At 45.1% G+C, this 11,978-nt stretch overlaps 1 protein-coding gene across 1 annotated transcript in view; it reads right to left on the bottom strand.

The window, feature by feature from the left end:
* Positions 1 to 5,650: 5,650 nt before the first annotated feature.
* The window catches only part of PSME3IP1 (proteasome activator subunit 3 interacting protein 1), a gene marked incomplete at its 5' end in the record, with an annotated part of 36,096 nt that continues 29,768 nt past the window's right edge, over positions 5,651 to 11,978 (bottom strand). The window contains one exon of the mRNA XM_079723350.1: positions 5,651 to 6,419. Within this exon, the coding sequence (XP_079579476.1) occupies positions 6,202 to 6,419 (218 nt within the window). The 3' untranslated portion in view covers positions 5,651 to 6,201. The remainder of the gene's footprint in view (positions 6,420 to 11,978) is intronic.

The following is an 11,978-nucleotide window of genomic DNA, read 5'->3' as shown; positions in this document are numbered from 1 at the left end:
AAATTGGTATAATCACTTCTACTTGGGGACATGCATTCCACACAAACAGTAATGCAGCTGTTAAACTGGCACAGAACTTGGCACATCGTACACGCTCAATAAATATCTGTGGGGCAGTGAAATGCACGGTCCCTCCCCAGCCTTCTGGGCCCCAGCAGAGCCCATGCTGGCCCAGCCAACAGCACATGGTACCCCACCCTTCTTCCTCGTGGTCCACGCTGTCTTACGTACCCCACTCCACCACAGCAGTGGCAGTCGCTGCCACCCATGTGCTCCTCCTGCAGGTCTCCCAGGCACTGGAGTACACCCTGTGGTCTGCAGCATGTGAAAGCCTCTCTGGCTTCAGGATGCTCAACAGGGTTGCTTCTGTCCCTGCTCCAGCAGCCGTTGGTTTCTATCGCACACCCCACCCTGGGCTTGGGCCCAACCTCACGAAACCAGCTAGGCGACGCATCTCTGAAACCCCAGCCGTCTGGCCTGTTCCCTTCTCTCCTCCAAAGAACACATCTTTCTCTTTTGTCTACCTCCTTCTTAGAGCTCCAGTCAGCCCCTTTGCCACAGGCTCATGTGCAACCAACAACTCACATTCATATTAATAAGCACATTACAGGCATAATCTTGAACCTTTCCACCAGCCCCTGCCTGTGACCATTTCAGAGATGAAGAAACAAGCAGAGAGGCTAATCGAATCTATTAGAGGCAGAGCCAGAACTTAGCTCCAGGTCTGGCCAACTCCACAGAGCCCACACTTGTTCCACTGCACTGAATGTCTTCCTGTGACTATGAGGCAGTCTTCTGCTCAACCTGCTGCTGAATTTGTCCTTCCCCTCCAATGAAACTGGGCAGTCAGACATCTCAACCTACTCTCCCAGGTCAGCAACTCTTACCAGTGGTCTGCTAGGCCTGGCTGGTGCGCCAGGCAGGTTCCTAGCTCCAGGTGCGTGGTAAGCTGAGGAGCCGGTGTTTATCTGGTGGGAGCAAGCGAGGGACATCTGTATCCTAGGCTTCCAATGCCTCTTCTGATTCCGTGGCCACCAAAAACCAGCTGAAATATCCTCGAGGGACACCTTCACTTCTCCTGAGAGGGCTGCAGGACTGAAGGGAGCCGTGATTTCCTCAGGGACCTTCGGGAAATCACAGCACAGCAGCCCAGAGGCCAGCTCGGCACTGTGGGTAGAAACCCAGGACCAGCGCATCTGCCTCCTCTGGTTCACACCCAGCCCTTACTCAGGACAGCTGCAAGACTACGTAATGGTTGAAATAACAGCACGTGACTGCTTCCTTTACCCTCCCGTTTGGTAGCTGAAGTGTCTAGCTGGATGTCAGATCCAGGGAAGTTTGTATCCAACTCAGCCTGTCAAGTTCTGATCGACCAGAGGCCTCTATAGTGGAAAAGCCTTCTCCTCCCAGCCCCACATCCCCTCCTTAGCCCTCAGGGGATGGGTGTATTGGGGCGACAGCTGATGCAGACCTCTCCCTTACACCTCCCCATGGGAATAATTTACCAGATTGGTGAAGCTATGGAGACTGACATCTACTGGGCCGGGTTAAGGTAGACTCCCTGTCTTGCATCAGGGCCCATCATAAATGCTCCAACTCCTATGAACCACCTACCTCAGTGTGGTGCCGACAGCCCCCACTTCGCAGCTGCACGAGGGAGGAGACCCAGCCATCTTTCTTCCCCCTTCTCTGCCTGAGGTTGGGTGGATCAGTCAAACAAGCCTTCTACTCCCAGCTGGTTTGAGTTCACCAGGGAAAGGAATGTCCTGAACTCCTGACCAGGCAAATCACCACTTAAAAAACAAACCAAGATAAGTAAGTCCTGGGGATGTAATGTGCAGCATGGTGACTATAGTTAATAATAGCAGATTGTATATTTGAAGGTTGCTGAGAGAGTAGATCTCAAAAACTTTCATCACAAGAAAAATATGTTTTGGTAACTATGTGTGGTGATGGATCATTTCACAATATATACAATTATTGAATAATTACATTGTACACCTGAAACTAATGTTATATGTCAACTGTATTTCAATAAAAACAAACCAAGCCTTGGTGCTGCTATTTGGTTCTTGCACATGGACAGTAGGATGAAAAGTGAACTTGGAAATCTGACTAAAAGGTTCCTTTACCCTTGAATCACCTCCACTGAGGCGTGGGCACTGGCATTTGTTTTAAAGTTTCACTGAAACCACAGAAAACCAGACTTAGAATTAAAGGCTCAAATTAAAATTCTGGTTCTGATACTTACCTGTGTGACCTTGGGCAAGTCACTGAATCACTGTGAATTTCAGTTTCCTCTATAAAATGTAGAGAAGGGCTGTTTCACAGGACTTTTTTTCAGGATGAAAGACACTACAGTCTGCAAACATCTCAAACAGTGCCTGGCTCGTCCATAGCGGGCCCTCAGTAAATGCTCACCGATAAACAAACTGATATAAGGGATAATGATGTGCATGACCATGTCTAAAACAGTGAGGGAGATGCCCAGCTGATGGCTAAAGCTCACAGTGGAGGTTGTCTCTGGGTTGTGCTGCCCATGGCTCTGTCAAACTCTGATGCTGGGCCACCTTCTGCCTATTAGTGCTATGACGCTCCCTCTTTCCCTAAACCATTGCTCCAGCAGGTAAGGGAGCAAAATACCAGCCCTTGCCAGCATCACTAAGGCATAAATGTGCGACTGGCTTCTTGTGTTCAACACTATGAAAGTGTTGCCAAGATCTAGCCTCCCACCAAGCAGAACTTGCATTCCATACTGTTACGTGTAAGTGGGCTGGGCATGCCAAGAAATTAAGAAAGATCCAAGTCCAAGTGATGGTGCACTGCCACTGAGCTCTCTGTCCTTTTTGTTTTTCTGGAGGGGCTTAAGACGACAGCTGAGCCACATACCCACGGTTAGGACACCCGAGCCAAGGAACTGGGTGTGCCTGAGCAATTAACATTTAGCTAAGAGGGAAGCACACGGCAGAAGTGGGTGGTTGGAGCTCTGATGACCAGATCTGACCTGTCGTCATGTCAGTGTTCTACCTGCAACTGAGAAATGCCAGTAGGATGGATAAACCTGCCATAAACCACCACAGAAGCTCTAGACAATCTACCCAGAAATGGGGGAGGCCGAGGGTAACAGTACTAATGAGGACGGCTACCATTTTCTGAGCACCAGATACCACACCAAGTACCTCTTATAGATCCTCTTTCACCCTCACTAGGAAGTTGGTGTCCTGACTCCTATCTACTGAGGAGGAAACAGAGGCCTGGAGAGGTTAAGGACTTTGCCCAAGTGATCCAGCTAGCAAATGTCTGGCTCCAAGCTCATAGCCACTGTGGTGTAGCCACAGAAGGAAGAACCAAGTTGATTCCTGAGAGGTAGCCAGAAGGGAAGAACCCACGAGGTGGAGAGGGAAAGAAATGAGGACGCAAGAGACTAGCCTAAGCCACTCCTAGTTAGGGACTTTCAGTCTAGAGTGCTCCTGAAAAAGTCTAGAATGCCCTCCCAACTCTGTGTTTGAGAAGCCAGCTTTCTCTCCTCCTGGGTCTGGGCCCAGGGAAGGCAGACATAAACAGGTCACCAGCCAGCTCTGTGGGTCCAGTCACATTGCCCTCCCTGCTTTTTATAAATGGAAAAATGGATGCTTTGGATTCCATGCTCCCTTCCTCCCCACCCAGGCGGGTGACAGGGCCAAAGGTAGATGCTAGCAGGAAGTGCTTTAGAGAGAGGCCGTGGTATGACACAAGCTAGAATCCAGATAGAGCGGGCAATAGGATTCCTCAGAGACAAGCTTTCTCCCTCACATGGTTCAAAGCTGTAAGAAGACTATCACTCAGGACAATGCAAGCAGGTTTTAAGAAACCACCCCAAACCTGTTTTTATCCCTTATTACCTAGTTATAAAATCCCAATTATCTATTAAGGCAGGAGAGCTGCATCTTGTGATTTAAAGCAGTGTTTCCTTCCAACCCGGGTTTTCCTATTCTTCTTTGGGTTTGAAACACACAGTCTACACTAGATGTTTTCCAAGGTGACTTCCTCTACTGGGAGACCAGACTTCCTCCACTGGGAGACCAGACTTCCTCCACTGGGAGACCAGACTTCCTCCACTGGGAGACCTGCTTTGCTGGTCATGGTTTCTACAGAGCCCGTGCCTCAGCTCCAGGGCTCTCCGCTAACAGGTACGGCGAAAGATGAAATGATCACCGGTGACTCTCAACTTTTTCTGAGATACCAAGAGCAGAAATCTCAGTCTGATGAGTCTCAACCTCCTTGACACAATCTAGCTGTTACAGTAGATGGGGACGGAGATGGGAGCACAAGATCCAGTACAGGAAAAGCAAGATCTTATTCTCTGACAGGTTTATTAGCTTTCAAATTAATGTAGGTTTTTAACCCCTGCAACCCTTTGTCAACTTCTCCCAACATAGACAGAGGCAATGAGATATAGTAATGGCCTCTTAAAAGTCAAACCAGGGACTTCCCTGGCGGCCCAGCTGTTAAGACTCTGTGCTCCCACTGCAGGGGGCATGAGTTCGATCCCTGGGGTCGGGGAACTAAGATCCCGCATGCTGTGTGGTGCGGCCAAAAAAACCCACCAAAAGTCAAATCACATAAAGATGGTGACTTTGGTTCCTCGGTCTGCCTCCTGAAATGATCTGACGCTGCTCTGGGTACGGGCTGTAATAGCAACAGCACAACTGCAGGATAACGAAGCAGAGGAGCAGACAGCGCCACACAGTTTTACCTCAACGTCTTGTTTGTAAGGATGGAGCTGATGTGCCTGTACTGACAGTCAGGAACAATTAGCACAGAGTAGCTCTGAAAAGGAAAAAGAATTCACAAGGCATCGGTTACGGGTGAAGGGAAGTCACCATCTGCCAGCGGGCACCAGAGTGTCACTGCTTTGGGAGGGAAAAGGAGTAGGTTTGGAGGAGATCCAGGGGCCTCTCTGCCCACGTTAAAACTGAGTAGCTTCTCTGCCTGCCAGCATCACAGTGTCAACACATTCTGTGTGTGTCTCTCTCCGTCTCACACTCAAGGAAGTAGAAACAATTGACGTAGGAACCCAGCGGAAGAAAGAACCGCCCAGGCTCACTCTTCTGAAGCAGGGGAGCCTACAGCTTTTTGCTGTTGTTGTTAAAAGCTCACGGCCTACCTCTGTCCTCAGGGCCTCCATACCTTGTCTCCCCCTGCCCTTCCCTCCCTCCCAAAGGGAGAGCCCCTGCCTCCCTTTAGGGGATGGAAGTGGAGCAGCACCTCTGTATGGAAAGGGAAGAGCAGGAAGGGCAGAAGGTCAAAGCAGAGGAGAGGACAAGTGTAGCACCTTTAGTCTAGAAACAGCTTCCATAGTTAGAAGCCACAACTAGAAATGTAGCCAACAGAGAGGGGCCTCAACAGGTTATAGCTAGAATATGCAGGTGGGTCCCACTGGCTTGCAATATTAGAATTCCAGGAGCTGCCAGAAATAAGTCACCTCATCCACACACCTACCAGCACTTCTGATCTCTGGCTACAACAAAATAAGGCCTATGTTTGTTACTCTAAGGTTTAGAGTCTTAAATGGAATTAGGCGGAGGCAGAAGGAATAGCCAAGGGTAAGGGAAAACTTCACAATGAACGATGAGTGTTAAGTGACACCCCCTGCGGATGTAGTTTAGAACCTTTACTTAGTCACACAACATCAAGAATAGGTTAGTTCCAGGGCAGCGTGCCATTCCATCACCTGGGACCTTCTCTTCCCCCTGCACAGTCCACAACGCAGTATAGTCAAACGGCGCCTTCGTCTAGAATAGAATGTTTAAATGATACCTGTTCAATAACTATCCTTGCTTCTTTGTGGCGTTGGGAAAGGAAAAAAAAGAAACAAAAACCAAAAAAGCAACAGAACCCAAACCCTTTGCAAGCCGCTTGGCACCTATCTTCCCAGGGCATTCTTAGTGGAATTTCTTCTGGGCCCTGACCTCTGCCCTACTTCATCAGTGAGCACAGAGGCCGTGGGACAGGTCTGGGCATCTGTACTGGAGTAGAAAGAGAAAACAAACACAAGTCGGGCCACAAGGGATTCTGGCACATTTTTAGATGAGGTTAAAAATGTCACGGTGTGCACAGGGCGCAGGTAAAGGACTTATCTGTGGGAGGTAATGCCTGTAGGCAGAATAAACTGTCCAGTCTACTCTTGGGGAGGAGCTCCCTGTGGTGAGAACAGAGGAACTAGGGGGCCTCGAGGAAGGTGTTGGTTCGGAAGATGGAGGAGACGATCTTGCCGGTAGCGTTGATGGTGCCTTCGCTGTCTGAGCTGGACTCAGAGTCACTGCTCCCAGAGTAGGCGCCCAAACCTGGGAGGATGCCAATACAGACGGCAGCGGAGGGGCAGTGGATGGAGGGACCACTCAGAGATGTGCTTCCAAGAGACACACAGGAAGGGGCTTCTGCAAAAAAGGAGGCACAGGACTGTTACTTCATCACCCTTTTCCAAAGGTGATGGTGTGCTTTCCATGTGTAGAGGGCTTTATGTTGGAAGCCTCAAAACAACCCTATGCAGTCGACACTATCGCCATCCTCATCTTAATGTCCCTCGTTTACAACTGAGAAAACTGAAGCCACAGCAGAGAACATTTTAAGACCATGCAGAATATCACCAAGTAGCTGGGGCTCTTTTCGCCCCAGGAAACCCAGAGTCACAGTAGCACCTCCATGACAGAAAGCCTCAACCTAGAAAACACAGGACTTGAAGGTTAGAGGAAAAGTTAAGAACTCTCCTCCACCCCTTCTTCCCTGTTTCCAGCCTCATTTAATCACTACAACAACCTGGTATAGAGAGATCCCCCATTTTGCTGATGACGGAGGTCCAAAACCCGGCTAAGGTTAAAGGCCACTTAGAGTAGAAAACATAAACTAAATTTGAATCAAAAGATAATGTACTAAAATGATCCCAGAGCTCACTGCAGAGTAAGGGTTGGAGTTCAAACACTGTATCAGGCTGACAAGCATATTACCTTCTAGGGTTTTGCCTTAACAAACCCCTAACACTTCATGTAAATGTGAAAAGGATACATGGTTCCAAGTATATGAAATCAGGAGTAAGCAAAAAATATCACTGAGAAGCAAAGAGAGATCTCCAACAGCCAGTATACATAGTTCATTTGCTTATACAGGAAGTACTAATAAGGGGAGGAAGCTGCTAAAGATAAGTAATGTGAAAACATGGAGATGTAGAAAGTGAGAGCTCACAATGATTGCAGAGGCTACAAGAGGTAACAAGGCTACAAGAAAACAGGCAAATATTTACAATAAGTATCACAAAAGCTAATTTGTTTACGATATAAAGAGTTCTTCCAAAACCAATAACAAACCAACAACTGAACAGAAAACTAGACAGAAGACATAAATAGTTCACAGAAGAAGAAACAAATGACTTTTAAACATAGGAGAATAAACAATATATGGAGGAATAGGCATCTATATATGTTGCTGAGGGAATGTAGGATAATTCGGCTAAGTCCTTCACACTTAAATGATGTTCATGCAGCACTGTTGACAGTAGAAACCAAAAGGTTCATTAATAGAGGACCAGTGTAATGGACAGGTATTCAGCCATTAAGAATAATAAGGCATCTCTGTGTGTAATGGTATTGAATGATCTCTAAGATACCATGTGTTAAATGAAAGAGGAAAGGGTGAGTACAAGTTATAATCTGGGGGGGGGACATTAAATATGCATGATAATGTATGAAAAAATACATTAAAAACTGGTAACAGTGGCTGCTCTGGGGAGAGCAACTGAGTGGCTGAGGACCAGGGAAAACTTCACTTTTTATTCCACACTCTTGTGTCCCTTTTCAATTTACTATTAGGTATATATAACTACCTATTTAGACAACTTTTAAGAAAGCCAAATGCCACAATTCAAAGAGTATCCTAGGCCATTTAATTCAGAAGGAACAGCCCCTCTTACCTCTGTAATCCCTGTATTATAGCCAGGAAGGCTGTAGAAGACTGACAGTCCTAATGGCTATCTTCTCCTTATCCATATTCTCCTCATCCATATTCTCCTCAGACTATAAGTCTCTGAAGGGTAAGGGCTCCTTCTTCTCTATCCCATCCCCTGGGCATAGAGCAGAGGGCCTGGCACAGAGCAGGCCAACATTCACAATGTGTGAGAATGCAAGAAAATGCATAACAGAGTTTCACTGCAAATGGCTAAATTTTGGGGGTGGGAGTGGGGGTGGGGGAAATGTGAAAATTTGGGACATAGCATCAAATTATAAACCGTTCATTACCTGAACATTCATTGTATTACTATTTTCACACATACAAGGATACTTTCAGTATTCTGTGAGAAAAATTGGGTTGTTTAAAAAAAAAAAACAAACCCTGATATCATAAGGGTAAATCAGTTACTTGGAAAAGTAATTTATGTGAAGTTATTCAGTGAAATGTGTCCTTTTATTAAGTATTTCAAGGGTGAATTGAATTTTAGGGTCTATCTTAGAAAAGAAAGATCAAGTTCAGAGTACCTGTGGAGGACTGGAGCCGGCCTAAGGGAAGGATGGAAGCCAGCCACAGAAATGTAACCAAAGGAATCTGGACCACAGGGGCATTAGCAGAGTTTAAGCAAAAGGACCAAATCTCCCAATTATCTAGGAAGTTTCAAGAAAGAAAAGAGATTGCAACTCTAACAAATTTCATTCCAAAAGCAGTTAACTGGGACTTCCCTGGCAGTCCAGTGGTTAAGACTTTGCCTTCCAGTGTAGGAGGCAAATTTGGCAATATTTTTCTAAGTTACAAATGTATATCTGACTCAATAATTCTCCTTCTAAGTATTTAACCTGACATATTGCAAATGTGAAAAATGATGCATGTTACAGGGTTATTTAATGAAACATCATAATAGAGAAAGAATGGAAACAATCTAAATTGTTCATCAATAAAAAATGAAATAAATATACTATGGTACAACCATACAATGGATTACTACACAGCCTTAAAAAGGAATGAAGAAAAAAAAAAAGGAATGAAGAAGCTCTTTATGCACAGGTATGCTATGATTCCCAAGGTAAGTAAGCAATGAACAGAAGAGTATGTTAATTAAAATAATGATGATGATAGGAAATGCAAAACAACATATTAAGTAAATCCTGCCAAAAACTCAACGTGAATTGACCAAGCTCTAGACCTAATTACCATTTTACAGGAAACACAGGCTATAAAGGAATCCCATGGGGATGCAATTAGCAAAATCTAGAGTGCAGGAAACTCCACAGGGCAGAGGCCCAGTTTCTTCACAAGTAAAATATAAAGGAAACAAAAAATAAATTAAGAAAGAGGAAGAACCCATAGGTTAGATGAGACTTAAAAGACAGATTAGCCTACTGTTAAGATGCGATAAAATGGCAATATTCCCAAACTGATCTACAGATTCAAGCAATCCCTATCAAAATCCCAGCTGCCTGAATTGACAAGTTGATCCCAAAATTCATATGGAAATGCAAGGGACCTCAAATAGCAAAACAATACTGAAAAAGAACAAACTTGGAGGACTGATACTTCCTGGTTTCAAAACTTACTACAAAGCTAGAATGATCAAAACTGTGTGGCAGGGAATTCCCTGGCAGTCCCGTGGTTAGGACTCCATGCTCTCACTGCCAAGGGCCTGGGTTCAATCTCTGGTCGGGGAACTAAGATCCTACAAGCCGTGCAGCACGGTCAAAAAATAAAACAAAACAAAAACAAACAAACAAAAACAAAACTGTGTGGTGATGGCATAAGGATAGACATACAAATCAATGGATGAGAAAAGTGAGTCCAGAAATAAACCCAAACATGCTGTTCAGCTGATTTTCAACAAAGTGTCATGACAATTCAGTGGGAGAAAAAACAGTCCTTTCAACAAATTATTGAGTCAAAAAATTAACACAAAATGGGTCAAAGATCAAAATGTAAGAGTTAAAACTATAAAACTCTTTGAAAAAAATATAAGTGTAAATCTTCATGACCATGAATTAGGCAACTGTTTCTTAGATATGACACTTAAAGTACAAGCAACCAAAGAAAAAATAAATTGATGTCATCAAAATGTAAAACTTTTGTGCTCCAAAGAACACTATCAAGAAAGTGAAAGTACAACCCCACAGAGAGACAATATTTATAAATCATCTATCTGACAAGTGTCTAGCATCCAGAACATATAAAGATCACTTACAACTCAAAAATAAAAAGACAAATAACCCAATTTTAAAATAGGCTCAGGATATGAGTAGATATTTCTCTAAAGAAGATAAACAAATGGCCATTAAGTACACAATGCCAACATCGTTAGTCATTAGGGAAACCCCAATCAGAACCACAATAAAGTATCACTTCACACCCAATGGATGGATATAAGAAACACAATAACAACTGTTGATAAGGATGTAAAGAAACTGAAACCCTCATATACTGCTGGTAGAATATAAAAATGGTGCAGCTACAGTGGAAAACAGTGTGGCAGTTCCTCAAAAAGTTAAACATAGATTTACTGTATGACCCAGCAATTCCACTCTTAGGTATATACCCAAGAGAACTGAAAACAGTTTTTCACACAAAAACTTGGACATGAATGTTTATAGCAGCATGGTTTGTAATAGCCCAAATATGGAAACAACCCAAATGTTCATTAATTGATGAGTGGACAAAAAGGTAGCATACCATAAAATGGGATATTATTCAGCTGTAAAAAGTACTGATACATGCCACACCATGAACTATGAAAACATTATGTTACATGAAAAGAAGTCAGACACAAAAGGCCCTATATTGTATGATTTCATTTATAAAAAATGTCCAGAAAAGGCAAATCCATAGAGACAGAAGTTGATTGGTGGTTGTTAGTGGCTGTGGAAGGAAGAATGGGGAATAACTGCTAATGGGCATGGAGCTTCTTTTTGCGGTGATGAAAATGTTCTGGAATTAGATAGTGGTGATAAATACACATTCTTCTGAACATATTAAAAACCACTGAACTGTATCCTTTAAAAGGGTGCGTTTTATGCTTTGTGAATTATATCTCAATCATTTTTTTAAGCCATATAAGCCAAATACAATGTCTAATCCTTCCTTGGATACTAATTTTTTAAAAAAACAGTTGTCGGATCGGAATAAAAATGGTGGGGTAGCAGGATGTGGAACTCAAGCTCTTCCCACAAATATATCAAGAATACATCTACAAATGGAACAATTCTCATAGAACACCTACTGAACACTAGCAGAAGACCTCAAACACCTGAATGGACAAAAAAGATCTCCATGTACCCAGGTACGACAAAAGGAAAAAAAAAAAGAGAAAGTAGGACGGGTCTGGCACCCCTGGGAGGGAGGTGAAGGAAAGTAGAGGTTCCTACACCCTGGGAAGTCCCCTCATGGGCGGGGAGATCAGCTGGGACAAAAAAGAAGCTTCAGAGGCTCAGAGGGACAGCACAACAACTAGTTAGTGGCAGGCAGGACAGAGAGAGACCTACACAGTCTGTGTCACCACTCTGCACACCCCAACCTGAGAGGCATGTCCACTGGTATGGGCAGGGGATGGGTGCTGGAACACAGGGTTTAGAGGACAGACCTGGGGAGAGGACTGCTGTTGGCTGTGCAGAGACAGCCTGAAGGGGCTGGAGTGTGGGGTGCCGCAACCAGGAGTGTTCGTGGCAGAACCCTGGGCTGCCAGAGAAGTGAAGCGCCATTGTTAAGTGGCATGCAAAAGGGAGGGGTGGGGCCAACATTGCAGCCTCTTTCCCCACCTGCCGTCTCCTGCTTCCTTGGGCTCCATGCGGGGCCCCACCCCAGGCCAGCTCATGCATCCAAGCTGCTCCGGCCCCCTCCTGCCAGAGCAGGCTCACACGCTCCGGCCACTGCCTCAGCGGTCTTGGGAACAGATGCCAGTGGGTTGCCCACACGCAGAGGTGGGGCTGAAATCACAGCTGAGCCCCAGGGGTCATGAAACTTAGGAAGCAGAGCTG

The sequence above is a fragment of the Hyperoodon ampullatus genome (genome assembly GCF_949752795.1).
Source record: "Hyperoodon ampullatus genome assembly, chromosome: 18".
In the NCBI taxonomy this organism is placed as follows: domain Eukaryota; kingdom Metazoa; phylum Chordata; class Mammalia; order Artiodactyla; family Ziphiidae; genus Hyperoodon; species Hyperoodon ampullatus.
Note: the sequence above shows the minus strand (reverse complement) of the source record. Positions and strands in the feature narration are given on the sequence as shown.